The sequence below is a fragment of the Ambystoma mexicanum genome, chromosome 13 (genome assembly GCF_040938575.1).
Source record: "Ambystoma mexicanum isolate Mex_15411 chromosome 13, UKY_AmexF1_1, whole genome shotgun sequence".
Classification (NCBI taxonomy): domain Eukaryota; kingdom Metazoa; phylum Chordata; class Amphibia; order Caudata; family Ambystomatidae; genus Ambystoma; species Ambystoma mexicanum.
In genome coordinates, this window is record NC_090938.1 from 431,673,490 (window position 1) to 431,695,898 (window position 22,409).

At 45.3% G+C, this 22,409-nt stretch overlaps 1 protein-coding gene across 1 annotated transcript in view; it reads right to left on the reverse strand.

Moving 5' to 3' along the window:
• The window catches only part of LOC138521306 (long-chain fatty acid transport protein 2-like), a 450,908-nt gene extending 429,586 nt beyond the window's left edge, over nt 1-21,322 (reverse strand). The window contains exon 1 of the mRNA XM_069634043.1: nt 20,775-21,322. Within this exon, the coding sequence (XP_069490144.1) occupies nt 20,775-21,249 (475 nt within the window). The 5' untranslated portion in view covers nt 21,250-21,322. The remainder of the gene's footprint in view (nt 1-20,774) is intronic.
• Between the last annotated feature and the right edge of the window lie 1,087 nt (nt 21,323-22,409).

Here is a 22,409-nt window from a genome sequence, read left to right on the forward strand (position 1 = left end):
GACGTATGTGCCGAACTTGCCGCAGTGCGCCGTGTGCTCACTGAGCTCTCACAAACCCTTAGGGACATGCATGGACGTGAGCAGGCAGAGACATCATCCGTTGCAAGTTCCGTCCAGGGCAGCCCCCAACGTAGATCTGGGAGGAACCTGCGCTCCACAGGCAGGGGTGCCCCTGACACCCGCAGAGGGGGCTTGCAATAGCGACAGCCCACTGACAATGAGCATCTTTGGACACTGGTGTTCGGGGGGGAGGTAGGAGGGTGGAGGGGGTGTGTTGGGCTCACTAGGGTGACGGGTCGATAGGGTGTTCAACATGATATCACATATGCCATAAACAGTGCACGATCAACCAATGAGATGTGTGGACAATGATCTTTGTGTACTAGGCCATCATAGGCGTACAGTCCATATTGTGCATGTACCAGACACACACAGTGCCACGAGTCCCGTGTCCATGTATCAGCCACCAGGCGTGAGTGCTAGAAGCATGCATCAATGAGATGCTGACGAATGTCACGGCCCTCCGGTGCCTCGCAGACTCCTTGAGGTGCTGCCACATCCCCACCCTCATCATGACCATCATCAGGTGCTTGCAGTTCTGCGTCAGGGGGCATGGGCACATTTCTACGTACGCACATGTTGTGGAGCATGACACATGCCATGACCATTTTAGGAACCTTCTCATGGCGGTACAGGAGTGCCCCGCCAGACCTGCTGAGGCAGCGGAAACGAGTCTTCAGTAGGCCGAATGCCTGTTCAATGACTACACGGGTACGTGAGTGGGCATGGTTGTAGTCCTCCTCTTGCTGGTCCCGTGGGTTCCGGACTGGTGTGAGGAGCCATCTCTTCAGTGGATACCCAGCATCACCTGTATGTGGACGATAAACGTATGATGTGGAATGCCATTGCTACGTACGCACACCCCCCCCCCTTCCTGCCAGGTCATTGCCGCATCACATACCCCACATCATCATGCATGAAAAGAGACTCACCGAGTAGCCAGGATCTGTTCCCTGCGTGTCGCTCCATGTAGCGTGGTATAGTAGAGTTCCTCAAGACCATAGAATCATGGGTTGATCCAGGGAATCTGGCACAACAATGTGTAATGATCCTGTTGGAGTCACACACCATTTGTACATTCAGGGAATGAAATTGTTTTCGGTTGCGGTACTGGGCCTCCATGGCATGTGGGACGACCAATTCCACATGGGTGCAGTCGATGGCACCAATGCAACCCGGTATGCCGGCAAGTGCATGGAATCCCACTTTTGTGTTGGTAATTTCCTGCTCCGAGCGTGGTAGAGAGATGTAGTCGTCTGCGTGCTGCAGGAGGGCATCGAGCACTTGCAATAGTGTCCGTGAGAACAGTGGCTGAGAAATGCCATGCAACTGTCCGACTGTGTGCTGGTAGGTGCCTGTGGCCAGGAAGTGGAGTACAGACACCACCTTCAGTAGGGGTGGGATGGCGGTTGGGCTATCTATCATGCTGACAAGGTCAGCCTGTGTCATGTCCACTATTGCGGCTATGGTGTCCCGGTCCAAACGGTAGAGGGTGTGGATCTGCTCATCAGTGAGGTTGAACGGATGTGCTCGGAGGCGTGGGATTGCGGGCTGCCTGCGTGGTGGTAGTGGCTGTGCTGGCGGCCCTTGCTGGCCCTGCCTTGGCCTCCTCCTCCTCCTGCCTCTCCTCCGTGCGGCCGGTTGTAGTTGGTGTTCGTCTTCTTCTTGGAGTTGCAGTACTTGCAGTGCTATCAAGTCCCCCAGGGCCAACATCGCGAGTCCTGCCGGTAGCATTTCGGAGGGGGTGTGGTTGTGGGAGGAGACTGGGTGTGCATTTTATGTGTTTTCAGGCTGTATGGCCTCCACCTGTGGTGATTCATTCCACCTGTGCAAGCTGCTCTCCCCTTTGGGCAAGCACGTCCCGCACACAACGCTGCGAATCGAGGAATGGCATCTTGCTATTGCAATCATGTATTTGTACCCGATGGCCGTGTAACATTTGTTGATATGTACATTCGGCTATGGTCCCATTGTTTCACATACAATCTTTGCAGTCGCGAACAGACTTGTGATGGGTCAGTGGAACGTAGTACTCGAGTAACGGTGGGCCCTCATGCATCACTGTACCGAGTTGCAACGACGGGCGGGGCGTCCCATTAGTGGGTGATGGCAGTTGCCATTTTCACACACAGCCGCACTAGCTGGATTAATTTGTGATTTCAAACGGCCACAGATGCCTTTTCGACGTGATGTTGCAAATGAGGAATTCGAAGGCCGGCGCTTTCGGTATTCAGCTAGCGGAGAGGAGATGCCCACAGGTCTGACTGCAAATATAACGTTCTATTGTTCAATGTCCTTGAGACAGAGGCCATGGCGAGGAGCAATGATTGATATGAATAGTTTGGGGTGCGCAATAGTGACGTGGCCGATGAGGCCGGACGTTCCCAAATACATGTAACTCCACAACACTGGAATTACGGGCTGGGGCACTGTGGATTTTGCAGGCTGCATAACGCACAGACTCAATGGAAATTTCGAATGTTTTGTGAGTAAATATTCAGGCGTTTTTATGACAGGATGAGGGAATGATGAATGGATGCTTGGGCAGGTGATTTGATACAGGGTTTGCCATGTACAGGGCTTCTTGGAATCTATCCGCCTCCCCTGCGCTATGTGATGCAGGGCTGCCATAGTGGGACCATCGTCTATCTGGCCTTGTTGAGCCCTCCCTGTCTCGACGCGCCTTCAGACACTTGTGTCCATGCACGTTAACATTCCCATCTGATGGAATCTGTTTTGACAGACGCATGCACACGTACACTCGTTTGTGATGGTGTTTACACCTCGATATGGATAGTTATGAGTCGCAAGTGGTTTTGGGGTGGTGATGATCCTTTGGAGTGGGCTAGCATGCATATGGCTGTGGATTTAGTGTGATCATTGAAGTGAGTTGTTCGAATGTAGTTCTGATGGCCATTCTGTTCTTTTTCTTTTCTTTTGGTTGACAGGTATCTCCTCCCCTTTTGCCACTGCCATCTGTATGCCACTCATGCAGATGGCGTTTACTCCCGACACCTGCTGCTTCGTGTTAATCAGTGGAGCAGCATTACGATCTTATGGGACGATCGCCAATGGGCCACATGCCCTTACGCATACTAGTGGCTCGGAGCAACATTTCGGCCTTTCAGCTGGACTAGTGCCTCCCCATTGGGACGGGCCTGCGGTTCTGTGCGCTTCCATGTTGCCTTTTCGTACGTGAATGTGGCTCTGTGTGCCATGATGGAACAGGGCGTCACACAAGTAGTAGCTGGTCATTCCTTGCGGATGCAGCCCACGATGGTGATATGTGTTTTGGAGTTCATGGACTAATGGCTGTATGAGCTTGGTGATTTAGTTGTGCATTAAATTTCTATTCTGATATGGGCCGTGTAGCGTTCTTCTTTGCGAGTGATGTGGCATATTCCTATTTGGGGAGCGATGTATTGTGAGGAGATCTGCATTGGGTTCCGGCTTCGGAGTATAGTCGCGTGGTACTGTGCTGGGCGCGTTTGCCTACGGAGCCCAGTGAGGTCAGGGATGGGGGCTGCCAATATGACTGTTTGAATGTTGTCATGCTCAGGGGCGGGGGATTGGGTTTTGTGTAACAGACGCCGGTCAGCCGGGTGGACTGGTGGAATGTTGTGATTTTCGGAATATTGCTGGTCACAGGTGCCTGTGTTTGCGTGCGTTTCGGGGGGGGGGACTGTGGTCATGTCCATTGGAATGGCTTCTGTATTCGTGCCATCTGTGCCCTGCAGCTCCCATTGGCCCCTCTTGTGAATCTTTTGTTCGTTGGCATGCATGGGTGACTTGTACATTTCACTGGTTGCATTGTGACTTCATTGCACCTACGGGGAGTTGTACTTTGTGGGCAGGGAGCGGTGTACAGGCACTCAGTGGGGCCGTTTACGGTTGAATCGCGATGCCGTACTTCTCACCATGGCGGAATGGTGCTTTCCGCCATGCTTGATGGCGTTAGGTACATGTCCGCTAGGGTCGGAATTCGCGTACCCTTGCGCCATGGTGGTATTTACGGTTTGGCATGGCGCGCGCGCGCGTACTTGGTGCAGTTAGCGTTGGCGTTCACTACGGTGTCGCTAATGGCTTCGTACTTTGCGGTGACGGGTCATAGTCGCACCGAGCGCTATTCGATGGCGGTATTGCATTTCCGCCATCGTTTTCCGATTTCCGCCAGGGTCGTAATGAGGGCCATGGTCTCTCGACCCACTTTTACTTGACAGCTTTGTTATACACCAAGCGGAGGCTAAACGTGGCAGTACGGGCCGTCCCTATGGGGGGCTTCTAACTGGGGTAATGAATTCGATCACATCTCGTAAAATACAGTGTAAAGCCGAGGAGCAGCTCCTGGCAGTAGAAGTTGAACTACACGATGAAAGAGGCCTGGGAAGATATCTAGTAATCAATCTCTACAACCCCCCAGGAGAATTGATGCGTGATTCGTTACAGGAGGCGATTCAGGACCTGTTGTCTTCCTGGTGGCTGAGAGATGGAAATGTGGCTGTGATGGTCATGGGCGATTTTAACTGCCATATGACTGATGAAACATTCATATCCTCTAATCCTGACCTTAACACTAGGTGTGTAATGACCCATGGAAAGAGAGAAGCTGAAGGGCTAGGCTGGCTGCAATTATTTGGAGCTTGAGACATGGCCATGATTAACGGCCGTACCAGGGGAGATCGACCGGGGAAACACACTTGGTCTAAAGGTGCCTCTTTTAGCACGTTAGACTATATATTCATGTGCCCCGAGCTACAGACAAGAGTAACTGACATGGCCGTGAAGCACAACGAATGGAGCGACCACGCATCGCTACAGTGCACTTTATGCATCCCTATTCCCACATCTGTACCTCCTAATATAGGCAGTATCCAAACCAACTGTGCAGGATCCAGAATTGTATGGTCCGAGACAAATATAAGCTCTGCTACGGAAGCACTTAAATCTACGGCCGCCCCAGATTTCCTTGAGTTTGAATATATGTCGATTAATGAGATTGAGGATTGGATATCCAAATTCTCAGGCCAGCATGCTACGGCCAATAAGAGACATATGCTAAAGATAGGGGGGGTGCATACCCCGTTCAATAGGGAAATTAGGGACGCTAAGAGAGGCCTCAGAGCGGCTATTCGAGGTCTGAAACCGATGAACTTACCTGGAGCCTTATACTGGGAGAAACTAAAGATAATTAAAAATCAATACAGAGCAGACATCAAATATATTAAGAGCTCTGAAAAAAACATCAGGTATCAGAAGCTAGTACAAACGATCTGCACTAGAAACTCTTGCGGCATTTGGTCTCTCCTTAACGAGAACAGAGAGAAGGCCAAAGGCCCCTTAGTTAACCCAATAAGTAAGGAGACATGGGAAAAGTTCCTACTAGATCGGAACTCAGGAGGAATAGAAACCTTGAGCAGCTCTATGGTGAAGGCTCCCTCTCCGTTGCCCTTTGACATCTCAGTAGAGGCAATAATGAACAAAATAGTTGCCCTCAAGTCCTCTCGATCCCCGGACCCAACGGACTAGCCAATATAGTGATTAAGAGCCATCCTCTATTTTGGGCCGACTTGTTTGCGCTACTTTTCAATAAAATATTAGAGCAGGGGGAAATCCCCAGATCATGGCAAACGGCCATTCTTATTCCGGTATTCAAAAAAGGTAGCCGTTTGGATCCTAATAATTACAGGTTGTTATCCATGTTAGATATCTCTGGTAAGCTATTTGCCTCGTTGCTACTCAGTGAGCTGCAAAAATGGGTTGACAATTCAAAAATACTCAGCAGATTCCAATGCGGGTTTAGGCGGGATTTTTCCACCGCACATAACCTCTTGGTTATGGATATACTGCGTACACGGGCACTTAGCAAGGGGCAGCCCCCGCTGTACGCTTTATACATCGACTTTAAGGCCGCATTTGACTCGATCCCCCGAGGGAGACTATGGGCCAAGCTAGAAAAATTGGGATGCCCGACAGGCTTGTTATATTACTTAAAATTACTCCATCACAACACCACAGCATGCCTTAGACTAAATCAGGAAGGAAACTTAACTCGAAAGGTGACGCAAGACAGTGGGGTAAAGCAGGGATGCGTTACTGCACCCCTTATTTACAACCTGTATGTGTACGACATCCCGGCAGCCCTGGCTGAGGTCGACAATTGTCCACCTAAAGTCGGGGAAGTACCGTGCGCAGTACTTACATATGCGGACAATTTGGTTATCTTTGATAACACCATAGGTGGCCTAAGGCGTTCTGCTACTTCTCTCTGGGACTACGCCAGAATAAATGGCCTAGTGATCAACATGGATAAGACAAAAGTATTAAGATTCACGAGGAAAAGAGCAACTCGCGTGAATCTGATGGTACATGGTAACCTAATACCCTACGCTCCATCCTACCGCTACTTAGGAGTTGACATTGAGCCCCTAGGTGATTACTCACTTTGTAGACAGAGGCGAATCACAAGAGCAATGCAAGTCACCTCACTTATTTCCTCCTTTACAAATAAGCAGGGTGGTTTCACCTTATGGGGGACGCGTAATCTTTACATCCAAGTGTTTGCACCCATGATCGTTTACGGACTGGAATCACTGCATACTATGGATCTAGGGTGGTTACAAGTGCTGGAGGGCAAGTTCTGGAGACAAATCTTGGGACTATCTCCGGGGATACCGATGGCACTGATTAGATTAGAGCTGGGCCTTCCCTCCCTTAAGGCTATGGTTCTGAGGAAAAGAGCTTGTTTCCACCTTAAGATGATAAGTGACTCTAATAACCCCCTTCTATCCGTGATCCACCAGGAGGTGACCCAAAAATATTCCACCTCACCCTTCAATAAAAACATGGTTAAATTTTTTATTGATATTGGCTGCATACACAGAGGGACTATGGTCACAAAGGAAACCATACATGCATTAGGTAATAAAATAGACAGATGGGACTGGCTAGAGAATTTCGCGCACATAAGTAATCTTGAGACATATCATTTTGTCAAATACCGGCTGTATAATTTCATGAAGCCTCAAGCTTACTTATCTCTCTGCCCCTCCAGAAAACTTAGACGCTTTATCATCCTGTTTAGATTAGAGCAACTACCTACTTTGTATTGCAGAGTGGCTTGGGAGAAAATCCCGGTGGACAAGCGTATATGTCGTCTCTGTAAATCCCCAGATTGTCTTGAGACAGCTAGACGGGATGTCAGACACTGAGAGACATTATTCTTCGCCATCTGGTCGACTTTGTCCATGACTGTGCAACAATACATGATATTTCTTTCTGGATTTATTGCACCAACACCAGCAACACGCACTTATTTATTGCACTCTATAACATCTGGCAACAAGTGGAACTTGGCCTAAAGGGTGGGGTGGAATCTTCCCAAGACTGAGGAGCACATGAAAATACTCAGAGTTCCTCTATGGAGAGGGAAATTAGCTTCCCACGTAGTATATGTAATGGTTCTTTTCAGCTATAGTTTTTAATGTCGATATGCATATATGATTTTATTTGTTTCTAGGTTTATGTACATTCTATATTAAGTATAATGTTTTGTATTTTGCAATATGTAAAAAATAACTGTATGTGTAAAGTCTGAATTTATTTTCATACTACATCACATTAAAGAATTTAAATTTGAAATTTGATATGGGAGCAATTACGGCACGCAAAATGCAGGACGGTGAAGATCCGCTTGCTTATATTCAAAATTTCCAAGAGCAGTGGGGAAAATCAATACCGGTATTCTATCATATTCTATGTCAGGGATTGCCAGAACAGGTGCAGAGACAGCTTAAGAAGCTGATGGGTATGGAAGCTAAGCCATGGCCAGAGATACAACTAAAAGTTGCGCATCTTTGCCGTTTGTTGCAAGAGAAAAATCGGAAGAAAGAGGACAACAGGAATATCAGGAAGCTAAATTAGTGCAGAAAAAGTTGTCCAAGTATGCTCTAGAAGGGTCGATCTTGACTAGTGGAGAAGGGCCAGGATCGCAACAGACAGCAGGTATGCCGCAGGTGAATAACCAACAGCTGGCGGATCAAGAAGGAAACGGGTTCGTGCCGAGAGGAAGAGGAGCAGGTTTTAGAGGAAAGGGAGGCTTCCAGAATAACCAAGGTGGTTCTCAAAATGTACAGAATGATAATCAAAGCATGTAGGGAGGGCAGGTTAGGAGATTCCCTCCTATGTGTTGGATATGTGGAATGACAGGACACAGAGCACGAACATGTGGAAGCTTAGGGTATGTACAGAATGGGCAATTCTCAAGACTGGGACAGCTTATCCTCCAGCATATTACCCACAAAGTAGGGATGGGTTCGCCCAAGATCAGACAGTGTATCAGACGCAAGTACTGCAAACTTTGCAGCATTAGCAAGCACCATTGAGTCCACCACAAAGACAGTCATAGCACGCACCCAGGCAGATACAGCAAAGTGCAAACACAGGGCAATTATTGCCCCCCTGAGTAGGAGGTGTCACCATTGAAGGTGTGAATTCTTTCACAGGTATGGGAATAAGTATGTACCCACAATAGCACGGCTCACAGGGTGACTTGATGTGTTCAGTACTATCTGTGATGCCAAATCCTCAAGAGGAACCAAGGGTTGGTGTTACAATAGGAGGCAAATCCTTTTCTTTTTTAGTAGACACTGGAGCCACTCGCTCATGTATACAAGAGGGAACATTTTCATTGTCGGGAAATGCCATGAATGCTCAAGGGTTCTCTGGAGCTACAAGTAGGGTTCCTTTTACTGAGAAATTACCAATCGCTTTAGGAGACTGTGCTATATCTGTGCCTTTATTGTATTCGAGACAGTCTCAAGTTAATATACTGGGTAGAGATGTAATGACAAAGTTAAACATGATGATTTCTTTCACTGATGAAGGCATAGTGTGTTCAACACCAGGAATACATTATTTAAATGTAAGTGAATTCATCACGGAATTTACAGGACAAATATCTTTGCCAGGGATGCCACTAGAGCCTGAAATTTGTCAGTATGGGGTATGCATTTTGTTAACATGGCCACCTGGTTTAGTAGGTAAGATCATAAGAATACCTGATGAATTTCAGTTCAGGCCACAGATACCCATGGACGGAGAAGGGGGCCAGATATGTCCCCTGAAATTACAGGCAGGCATAGTACGAGGGTAATTGGCCATGCTCGGAGGTTGGGATAAGGGCAGTCCATGGAGAACAGTGATTGCTACTGTGGAAGGATATAGATTGACCGATGTCACTGATGAGGATATGTTTAGAGACGGTCCGTTAAAAGATGAAGTGGCGTTTGAAATTAGCCTCACTTATTGGATCAGGATAGAAAAGTGAGAGGTCCCATAGAAAATGGTGATAGTGCGGCAGCGTCCCACATTTTTTGATGAAAACATGGAGAAGATAACAATCTCCTTATGGATTTCGGGCCTTTATGACGTAGACCTCTTAAAAGGGGTGGGAGAAGTTAAGATTAAGCTGAAGCCAGGAACAATTTTACCTCGAGCAAGACAGTAACCTCGAGAGGCAAACGAGGGAATTTTTAAGACTATATCAGCTATGATGGACTAAGGCATCTTAGTGACGTCAGAGTCACCATGCAATACCGCAGTGTACCCTATCAAAAAATCAAAGGGGGGGTAATAGCATTTAATTCAAAGCATGTGGCTGATTAACCGGATTGTAGAGGCAGAGTTTCTTCTAGTTCCAAATCCTGTGACGATTCTGTGCAGTATTCCCACAGAAGCATGATATTTCACAGTGATTGACTTGAAAAATGTGTTTTTCTCAATCCCGCTGCCTAAAGACTCCCAAGATCTTACATCATTTACGTTTCATCAGACGAAACTGAAAAGCACATGTTTACCTTAGGGGTACTGTGAGTAGCCATCGATTTTCAATAGGGTCCTGCAGATGTACCTGAGCAATATTGATTTGCCAAGTGTTGTGTTGCAGTACATAGATGACATTTTAGTCTGCAGCACGACTGAGGAAGAGTGCAGACGAGACTCTAATCAATTAATGATTATCCTAGCAGATAAATGATATAAATTGGATAAAGAGAAATTGCAGTATTGCTAGGAAAAGATGTAAATAGGACAGTCCATTTCACATGAAGGAAAGAAGGTTACACCTGAAAGAGCGGAGGCGATCATGAAAACATCAAAACCACATACGATAAAGCACATGCAACAGTTTTTGGGACTGTGTAATTATGTGAGAGCATGGGTGTATGATTATAGTTCATATACGAGACCTTTTTTGCAGGCCCTTAAGAAGGCACAGGTGAATAAGGAAAACATTGAATGAACTGAGGAAATGGAGGAGGGGTTTGATGAATTAAAAAAGGCAATTTGTACAGTCCCAGTTTTAGGAATTCCCAATTATGCAGAGGAATTCCTTTTGTTTTCGCACATGAATTGAACAGTCGTGACAGCAGTACTCACACAGAGAACTACATTGGGGTACAAACCTTTAGCATATTACAGTGGGATTTTGGACAAAGTAATGAGTGGTCACTTCCCTTGCGAACAATCGCTGGCCACAGCCGCGTTCACGATTGAGAAATCTGCAAGCATGGTAATGGGGTGTTGCATGACTTTATTTGTAGAGCATGCTTTGTTTGCAGTCTTAGAGAACCCCAAAGGTACGTTGACATCTCAGAGAGTTTCTGCTTATGAGGTGGCCATATCAAAACCAGCCATCAAAATAGTCAGGTGTAAAATAGTGAATCCTGCCACGTTTGTAGCCGAACCACTGGCAGCGGACGAACATATACATGATTGTTCGAACTATGAGGAATTTTATGATGGGATTCCAAAGGTGAAGGAGAATGCTCTAGAAGCAGGGGATGTTCTCTTTATTGATGCTTCTTCAAGAATTGATCAAACTGATGGTGAAAGACATTCAGGTGCCACTGTGGTAAAGCACAGATCCAATGGGGAATTTGAAGTGGTAAAAAGTGTAAGACTACCGTCTGACTTTTTGGTACAGGCTGCAGAATTGGTAGCGCTCATTGCAGCGCTCAAAAGCATGCAGAGCAGGAAGTAACTGTGTATAGTGACCCTACCTACGTGACATCAACCATGCACACAGGGTTAGCACGTTGGAAAAGGAGGGGCTACCTCTGAGTGGACGGCACACCGGTGCAACACGCTGTATTACTGGATAGTCTTATTAGGGCACTACAACTACCAGTAGCCATAGCAATAGTTAAATACACAGCATATGCTAAGAGGACTGACTTTATTTCTTGTGGAAACCAAGCTGCAGACAAAGTGGCAAAAAGGGTTGCATATTCACCCGAGATAATATGTTTTGACACTCCTGATGTGAAAGAGAAAGCGATTGTGATGATAGTTGTGAATTAAAGCTTTAACCATTTATCACAAACGCAATTAATAGAAGTTCAAAGTGGAGCTCCTCAAGAAGAAAAAGACTTGTGGATAAGGAGGGGGTGTTCTTTATCCCCTTCCGAAGCACTGTGGTGACAAGACAGCACTGGTAAACTAGTGATGACCATAGCCTTATTGAGGGTGGCTTTAGAACACCTACACTAGCCCGTGTAAGCCCTGCAGCAACTATTGAGGAGGATTGGTTCGTACCGAACCTGTTAGAACACGTTGCTTTTTATGTAGTAAATTGCATTGTATGTCAGAAGTTTACTGCTGGGCACACATTGCGAACAGTTAGAGGAGTTATTCCTTGACCAAATGGTCCTTTTCAGCATTTACATATTGACTATGTTGATACGCTGCAAGTCTGTAATGGATACAGGCATATGATAGTGGTAGTGTGCCCGTTCTCAAGGTGGATCAAAGCAGGTCCATGCACACACCCTGATCCCACTTGTGCTGCAAAATTCTTATTCCGAGAAGTATTTCCGAGTTGAGGAGTATGTGAGGTGCTGGGATCAGATAATGGCCCCCATTTTGTGAATGAGGTTTTTGAGCAAATAAGCTTATTATTGAGTATTAGTCACAAGTTCTCTTCTGCATATCAACCGCAAGCAAACGGAATATGTGAGAGACTCAACTGTCTGCTTAAAGAAAGAATAGCCAAAATGAAACTGACACTAAAGAAGGGGTGGCTGTATTGCTTGCCCCTCACATTATATGCATTGAGAAATCAGCCTGGCTCAGACCACCACCTCACACCCCATGAACTAGTCACAGGGAGGCAAATGAGAACGCCTCCAACTCCTACATCGAGGACTAAGAGTGATCGCCAGACAACTGTAGAATTGTTAGGAGATGAGTTACATGCGTATTTATCATGTATAATGGCTAGTTTCTCTGTCATTTCAGATCCAGTCAAGCAGACGGATATGTCGCTCTCAGAACACAGATGAAGACCATACAGCAACGAGAGTTCAAGAATTACCTGTACCTAGACTTTTTCCTTGAGATAAAGTGCTAATCAGGAACTTCACAAGAAGGTGGCACGAGCCATGATTTGGAGTCCCCTTCATTGTGGAGGATATCACTCTGTCAGCAGTTAAAGTCCAAGGAAGACAAGCTGGGATTCACCAAGGAGATGTGAAAGTGCGCGCTGGAGAGGCCGACATACCCCCAAACCATTCGGAAGCAAGTCCTGGAGAAGAAGTTCAGCATGTGCAGTCCAGATCGATGACGAGGAGGAAGGACGCAGAGACTGTCCAGTGGACAGATAAAAGAGTACATTGGACTATGGCTCCCCTGAAACACTCTTTGTAACTGCTATAGCAAGGAGTGGGAAAGCTACTGTTCTTGAGCCACAGGAGTTTGTTGACATTAAACTTTGAAGTGTAAAAGTAAAGAGAAGGATGCCGGATTTGGACTTTCTGTTTGACGATTGAAAGAGGGAGCAGTTCCCCGACTCCTACCTTACTGAATTTCTCTTTGGTGGGCCATACAGTACTCACTGATGTTGACGTACACAGACTACTTCGTGCCATCTTCGTTTTGATACTCTGCTTACCCTGATCTTGTTGGGCAAAGCGTTGACATTAACACTTTCGTCCAAGATCCTAAGGACGGCCCAAAGATTAGACATCTACTGGCAGTGATTCTAGACAAGATTAGACTGTTACCTGAACATCTCTTTGAGCACACATATTATTCTATCTAACGATGACATCCACAAATTACTTGCCAGGATCTTTTACTATCTGGTCCAAGCTTATCCTTATCTTGTTTGGAGGGATACTAACACTTTTGTGTTCATGCGAGATCCTAATTAATTGTCCGGCAATCAGTCAATTACTTAAGTAAACTATCGAGGAGATTCAACGATTACCGGAGCATCTAATGAGATTGGCTGTATAAAAGGGGTTTTTCCTTCATTAAAAGTAGGTACAGGCAATCATGTGGTCCATAAACTACCTTGCAATACCAGACAGTGAGCAAAGTCAGCGACAAGTGGAGAGAAGTCAATGGTGGATCATGATCTACTGATGCATAATATATGCTTGCTCAATGTTTATCGTTGTTTTTTTGATCCTGCTGATTCACACTGTGTATTTTATTGGTCCAAAGAAAGTAGTGGTCCCTCTGATGATTCCTACTCTGATAACTCATGCAGAGCCAGGTATTGAAAGAAAACCTAGGCCATATGTGATTGTCCCCACTCCAGTGGTGCATGAGAAGGCACCTCATTTTGTGACAAGTGGCCTTAGACTTCCCACTGGAGGGAGATCTGCTTTGGAAATGTTCTATGATCATCAGGTAGAGGCTCTTTTAGCAAAACAAAGAAAGAGACCTAAGAGAAGTACAAGGGAGGATGATTATTAATTAAATGATTATCTAGACAGTACAGGACATTTGGGCAACAACATGTGGTATCAGTACATGAAAGAGGTGGGCAAGAGACTTCTGAGGAGGATTCCTATGTATGTGCCCTCCTGCCTTATGCTATAGAAAAGTCTAAGGTATTCATAGCTATTGAAATAGATGTCCAAACAGCTCATTGTCTATCTCCCATCGCACTGGTAAGAGATCAGATCATGGGCCGAACAGTGTCATTGATATGGGCGACAGAATGGTCATATCCAGATGAAGATGATTATGTTCAAGATTTGAAGACAAAAGCAAGGACGTTTACCAGGAAATCATGTGATAAGATAAGATCAGTCAGGAGTGAAAAGGGCTGGAATCAGATGGGAAGTAAATAGAAGACTTGATTGTCAAGGAAAGACTGTAGAATAAATTCAAAGATGCAACGAAAGAGGCAGATGCAGATCTGGGGAACAGTGCTTTCTTCTGATGGCTGGGAGGAAGGTGTAGTCATATGCATATGCAGAGCCTCGGTAGTAATTGGTCATCATAAGCCAGTTATTGACTGAGTGGAAAATGGATGCAAAACTTTATGGCCAAAACTTGTGAAGCTGCTAACATGGGTTGAAGACAAAGGAGATCCTTTGCAGATACTGCCTCTGGACAGTGCAAAGCTCTGCTTCAGGAATAATGGCACGAGAAAAGTTGGAGATAATCAAAATTGTGGTTAAATCTTTGATGTGCCAGGATTGACTGTTGGGACAGCAGTGATAATGGATCACTACTGGGTCTTTGGATCCAGAGCTTATATGAAGCCACCCAGAGATTGGGGAGCACTGTGTTCTTTAGTGGTTGTTCATGTTCCAGCATTGGTGATTCCAAAGAGTGACCTGAACATTGGTGAGTTCCCAAATGCAGATGCTCACCTAAGGAAGAAGAGATCTACTGAACTTTTGAATCGAATGAAGACAGAGAATTATTTTCCAGCCAATTCAATAGAAGCCTTTGATGCTATTCCATATGAACACAGATTATTCAGTCAGACTTCAGCAGCTTTTTCTGTTATCTTTAGGCCTGGGATCCAGACAATGGTGAATACCAAATGGTTATAGATATCCAGATGGGAGCTCCTGCAGACAATCAACACTACCATAAAGGGATTCAATGCTATCAAGGAAGAGCTGAGAGCCATACGACTGTTGACTCTCCAGAACAGATATGTCCTCGATATGAACACACCGATGGATAGGGGTGTTTGTGCCAAGATCAGAGAATCATGTTGCACATTCATACCTTCTCACCACGACGAGAATGGCACCTTGACAGAGGCCAGAACAATGCTGACAAACCTGCATGTCAAAATGGTGGAAGATATTGCTGATGACAGCTACGTTGGTTCAATATTCTCATGGGTTCCACAATGGATGGTGAACATTTTCAAGTTCCTTGGAGCCCTGTTGGTGATGATCATGTTTGGATTCTGTATGATCAAGATAAGAATGACACAATGGAAGAAGACTGCGAAGAAAGCAGTTGGAATGAAGATTGTGATTGATGTTGAATCTGGGTTCAAACCCAGAGAGTTGACAGGTGAAGAAATCAGCGACTACGTGAAGGCCATTATTCATTCACCTGAGGGAACGAAGTTCTTGTATCCAAGAAACCACAAGAAGTATGTATATGTAGTGATGAGAGACTGGTTGATGAATCGGCCAGAGGGGGGAGTGTAGAGGAGGAGTCAAGTAACCCCATCAAAGGCTTCACCCCCTTGTTGACTATATGTTGGAAACCAGAAATGGTGACACGTGCAGTTCCAGTGAGAATGTCTATACCACAAAGAATCTTTGAGACAAGCTACCCATTGAGAAAACCCTATATGCATGCACGAAGAAATAGTTCTCTTTTGGATGGGGTTTCCAGAAGAAGTGTGCATATGAGCGAGAAAGAACACTGGTGATGTCATGCGAAATAGAACTGATGCACATAGAAAAAAAACGCAAGACAAGCAGGTATAGACATTCTATAGAAACTGAAGATGAAGTAGTGAAGAATAATCAACATTTCTGGAACGAATTGAAGATGCTCGTGCGAAGAAGCCCTGAAGAAAATGCAAAATCATTTTACACGTGTACAGATACAGTAACGCAAGTAGATAAGAATTCATTAAGTCTTGCTTTGTAGTGAATAGATTGCAGCGATGTATATATATAGGAATGTATAGAACCTGGATATTCCACGATGCACATTAGCAAGGCTTGAAACCCCATGATTTGAAAGGATTTCAGTGTGGCGCAGTTGGAAATAAGCTGATGGCGAAGGAGAAATTCAAGAAAGGCTTGGCTGGCCCAACACCAAGAGTCGAGGCCACAGTGAGTTGGGGGCCTGTCAAAAAGACTACAATGAACGTGAGAAAGAAACAAACATTTGTTTGAAGCAGTATGAAAAAACACTGAATGCGTCAAGAGTTCATCATTTAATAGTATTATATGCAGCAAACAGCTCAAAAGAGTGGTCTCCAGTCACATGGCCGAGATCAAAAAAGCTTTGGGTCAAGCTACACCGAAACCAGAAGACAAGGCGTTGCTACACTCCCTTTAATTCTCAGGCACAGAGGGTTACTACCACGCCAAGTACAAAGCCTTAATTAACTGGCAGACTGTAGGAGTGATGATAGATGTGGGCTAATTGGGTGGGGAGGCAAGACCGTGCCAACCCTCCATGCAGCTGGGATGGTAGCCTGTCTGCTGCTAGCGTGTGGAATATTCCAGAAGGGTACAAGCGTGCCAACTAATTGTAGAGGGCCATGTATGAGGGAGCCCTATAGTGTGTGTAACCAATGAATCGTTGTGTATTTTGTGACAATGAAGATGACTTATCACTGGGGATGGGCTTAGGTGCCCACCTGACTTAGAGACCCAATCATAATCCCTGCCAGTATGGAACGTATACCTAGATGTTCCTTGTAACCCTATCACATCCCCAAGTAGGTTTGTGTAGTTTACCGTGTAGTGTGACATCAGCGATGATGGATTTTGACTATAAGAGTTATGTTTTTTATGAAATATGTTGAGATTGTGCTATGCGACGTCGGATGATGTCCGCTGTAATCCCTGTTTTAGATAATTGATATTAAAACAGAACAAAGTTTTGCCAATTCCCTGAGTCGTTTTGATTATTGATGTTTGAGTAATTTCTACATCCCCATCTACCTCTATGTATTGCTGCCTCGTCTTAAAGGACCTAGGTCTATGGGTTCACAGTGTTCCACATTTACTGTGCAGCAAGGAAGAGGCAAGCATGACAAGTGTTATTTGGCAAGACTGGCCTACATTGGATGTAGGGCAGTCTTGCCATGCAACAACACTTATCTTTGCACTGTTGGTAACTTTCATCTATTGTTTTTTTCATGTGCTACCATACAAAATTGATTGCAAACTGCGTGGCTTTTTACCCAATTTTTCACAGGAAGTACTGTAAAATGCACCATGTTAACCTATTATTTTAAAAATGTTATCCGTGGGACAAAAAATACCCCAAACTCCTCCTTCTTTGGTTAAGGCTCCCTTACTGCACTGAGTCGCTCCCACATATTGGACCCAAACATTTACGATCCTCCTGTTAAAAAATAAACCAACTGCCACTGATTAGCAGTGATTTGCTAGAATATCAAAATCTGATGACACTCCTTGCAATGTAAATTTTCAGTGATGTCACTTCTGATCATATTACAATGTACAATAGGGAGTCAGCATGATTTTTGCTGCACATGACGCCAGGAGTCCTTGGACAGGCACTGGAACGAAATCTAACAGGTTAGTGTCATGTATGCATAGACGTCCTACCGCCTTGCTGGTATTATTTTTCTGCTGATTTTCCCCCAGGGCTAAAGATTCCTGCAAAATGGTTTTGTCATGTTGACTGCCATATATGGATTCTGCTGGCACTGTAAACACGCTATTGTAAGTAGCACATGGATTTGGGAAGGCGAAGAAGTAGTGCTTTCGGCCAAAGACTGAATTGAGTGGGGGCTCTAACGCACCCAAAGCAAGCTTTTGGCACAGGGCCAAAAGTGTAGAGTTTTACCTCAAATTGAAAGTTGCGAAGAAAGCTTTAAAAGACGTGGGCCAATTTAATTAAAGAAGTGAACTGCTAATCAGGTTTTTGCACCTGCAATGAAAGGGAGTACAATCTATTTAAATAGGTGCATTAAACTAAAAATAATATTCAATTAAAAATGACCAAAGTAAATATATTCTAATATAACAGCAACAAAAAATCCAAATAGGTCAATACACCATGTAATCAATCCCACAATTATTTTTAAAGATGTCCATAGTTCTTGTGTATGAATTCAATGAAAGCATGTAATGACACTACTCAGAAAGAGAAGGCCTCTTTACGAGGCTGGAGGTAGCCTTGCCAGTTTTACAAAAAAGGCTACCTCCAAACTTGCATCCGGGTCCGGCACCTGTGAATTACGGTAATTGCCCTTTCGCGGGTACCGGGCCCGGCACATCCCCATTCCCATTTGAGTCCCATAGGGCTCATTGGGAATAGGGAGGATGCTAACAACGGGCCCATTAATGACGGGCCCGTTGTTAGCATTCTGTTCTGCTAGCGGGTCCCGCTAAGGAGGCCTCATTTTACCAGATGTCCTTAGCGGGACCCGCGAGCAGACCTCGTAATGAGGCGGTAGAGGGTTAACGGCACGGGCAGCTCTACCGACGCTGTTAACCTTCTACCGCCTTGGTCGTAAGGAGGCCCAATGTATTTTCTCTTTTTTTCATTATATTCATTTATAAAAAACCTTCTACAAAAGGAAAAATACAAGATTACAAAGTTACAATAAAGACATTCAATTAACAAGTTTCCAGATTACAATACCTCACCGCAGTTCACTTCAATAAGATATCACAGAAGTATCCAGTAAGATTGCAAATATCCGGCATACATACACAGTCAATATAGAACACAATACAATTATTAAAATTGGTCTATTAACTTCACGTTTGTTAAAAAGGACACAACCGCCATTGCAAGTGAAGTGGACCGTCCACTAAAAATCCTGCACTCCTTAAGATAAGCGGCAACATGAACCCGCTGTAGCAAGGACTTTACTCTTAGAAACTGCAACTCGGGACATTACATGCAAATGTGTTTGAGTGATTCAACTGATTGGGGACGGAATCTGCAGCTGGTCTCAACGCTGGAGTTTCCTGATGAATGCTTTCTCTCGAGTATGCAGAAAATCGAACCTGCGCCTAAGGGGAGTTATTAAGAGGCAGGCACGGGGCATTGGCTTACATAGAGGGCAACAGATCCCAAGCTCCTATTCTCTAAACTGATATCATAAAACAGTTTATAAGAACCCCCAGAATCACGCGTGTTCATCCAATCATTTTCAGAGATGTTCTTTTTAAAATTCCCCTGGTTAAGCAACAAGGAAATCATTATTTATATTCAACCTAACCAGCATATTAGTACATTTACACTTAAAACTGCTTAAACAGCCAGAGTTACTCATGCCAATCTGGGTATGCAGCACATGATAAAAAAGTGTTTCCATTCCCCATGATACATTTTTCTATAAAGGGATATGGCTTTCCAGCTGGTCAAGGCATACCTGGACAATAACCCAAGTTCATTCTTCATGAAAACTACATGGACACAGCAAGTTCAGGACCTTGTGCCAAATTCTCCCTTCTAACTTTACCAAAGTCAAAATCTTCCGAAAATTAACTGGTTTGAGACCATGTAGTACAGCTGGAATTACTTTCAATTTATAAAAATGTATAAGTGAAATTAGAGCAAATTGACAGTAGTTCCGTGCAATATATAACATCTTTGCCCCAAATTGGGACCCCCCTCAAGTAACTTATCACAGAATATTGCTTGATGGGAAACTTTCATCAAGGTAAAACTTAGATATCTTATACTAGGAACTACCATCAGTTTGGAATCACCAGGTTTATCTGGCAGGCCTTACTGTAGTGCCATTGAACCACGTTATACTTGTTTTCTGCGGGATGATGACCTTTAAGTCATTCTCACTAGTGAAGTCATAAAAATAAGATAAACGACGCTGTAAACTCACTTGGGCCTCAGCCAGTAAGAGATCATCATCGCCATTGAAACAGTGTTTGCTAATTGGATACGTGCCAAACAAATGACCAGTAAATAGATAAATAAATAAATAAATCATCGGCGTAACTGAGCCAGGAAATCTGCTCACTTGCAATTTTTAGCGGCACAAACGCAATAGGGTCTAAACTTTCCCCCAAATGGCAAGTATACATTAAAAGAGCAGGGGGTCAGTACGCATCCCTGCCTGAGCCCCCTGGAAGTGGTAATTTGCCTTAGAGAAAGAGCCCTTCATTTCCAGCTTGACTTTTAAAAGGGCCTGATTCGTGGATTTTTTAGCGTGGTGCAAAGTGACTTTGCACTGCAAAAATGCACTATGCATCACTCTGTGAATCAGGGTGTTTGTTGGCTTTGCACCTTGCAAAACATTCCATGAATTGTTGCATTCGTATGTAAATGGCCAATAATTGCTAGAAGGGTTTCTCTATTCTCTATGTTGTAATTTTCCTTCCTGTCAGAAAAAAACCTCATTCTGAATGTCTTTAAAGTTGTGATTCTAAACATGGCTGATATTGTCATCTACTGGAAAAGCGCGGTACCTTCGAGGATGTCAGCTGGGGAGCCCCGTCCCAGAGCTCAAGGGCAATATTTGGAGGCTGCCAGGGCTGAGCCCTGCCTACACCACTTAAAGCCCTGCCCGAAGAAGACAGTGTCTTCTACACTCCCTCCCGCGCCAGTAGAATGAGGGTGAAATGTTGGGTCCATACACACCATGCCAACCGTGCAAACAATCGCAGTAAATTGCTTCGAGAAAAGTGAGGGATATGTTGCGCACATGCGGCTCAGCACCGTGAGGAAATAATAAATGCAGCTGATATAATACGCAATCTCACCTGCAGAAGAAATGAGCACGTTGGCTCCGCTGCAGTTAAAACAGTGCAGCAAGAATTTGCCCCTGATATTATAATTCAGGCAGGCCATGGAGCAGCCAATCTTACACAGTGCCAGCCAAATCCAAACGTAAGCGGGCGAGTTCCCCATGAAGACGGCTGCGCAGCCTCCGGGGACGAGGCCGCTGTGCTCTAGCAGGGCGCGGGCCGCCTGGTTGCTCAGTCTGTCCATCCGCGAATAGGTGTACGTTTCGCCCTCGTACACCAGGAAAGGTTTGCGCGGGAACCGCTGCACCTGCTCCTTGAAAGTCTCCAGGAATGTGAAGTTGGGCTTGCGTTTGGCTTTTCGTTCGTATGCCATTGTGTGCCCCATAGCTGTCAGTATGAACCGGGCGTCCTGCCACAGGAAAGGGAAGCGTTGGCGGAGGAGGAAAAGTAGAAGTAACAGCCCAGCTAAGAGTGTGTACAAAACAGACATTCTGCCGCCGCCGCCGCCGCCGCCGCAGAAAGGACGCGATACCGAACAGTCCCGCGCGCTCCTGAACACTGGCAACCCGGCGGTGAGTGAGATCTGACGAGAACGCCACTCTTTCCCCTCCCCCCAGCTTCAGGGCAACACGAGAGCCTCGCCCATTTCTTTTAGATGTCTAAAGTTTGATATTTTAAAACAAAACGAGGAGGTGAGTAGAAACTTTTTTAACACCTGCTTTCAATGTTAACTTCGGAAACATGCTTTCAATAATGCAATAGATACAAACCTGTCTTTATATAGAGCCCATCGACGAGATATTTGGGCCATGGCAGCATGGCAATGGGGGACACTTCTCTGCCTCAACCTGCTGGTCCCCAACCTCGGTGGCAGCATGGATACCGCTGTGCATCACCAGAGGGTGATGCTAATTCACCAAAACACCTGAGGCAGGGGAAGTGACATCAGCTACCCACTGACATCACGACATTCCACCTTAATGATAACAGCAAACGTGGGATCACTAATACACACATAGTATAAAGTAGAGGCAGAGTTACAGTATATGACATAGGCTGTCGCCTTGATATGTCATGAGTGCAGTTAGGACACCCCAGGGGCGCACCCTGCAGGGCCGTCATAGGCCAGTGGCACGGCTGTCATGTCAGTGCAGTCACAGAAGGACAGTTTCTGTCAGTAAATGACAGTACTAGTCTTACATGTCAGGTATTGTGGCCATATGCTTCTTACAGTCTGGCATGGCCAGGTGCTACCAAGTGCAGACGTATATGGCCACATTGCGCCATGAAATTCTACACACCTCCACATAAGACCAGGTATTGCCGGATACAGCCTCATATGAACCATCACATGACATAGGCAGCCTTACATATCCCCGTCATGTCATCATATGCCAAGTGCAGCCTATAAAGCGCCTCTGCTGTTGTAGAATGTTACATGCAACCTTGGCCAGGTAGGTGCCGGAATGGCAGGTATAGCCACATATGTCATGTAGAGCCATCATATGCCAGAGATATCCTTAGGTACACATATACTGGCATCGTTCGTACACAAAGAGCAACCTCAAATGCCCATGCACTGTCACTATATGCTATACACAGGCTCATATGGCCAGGTACCACCCCCTTATGCTGGCATAGCAACATATT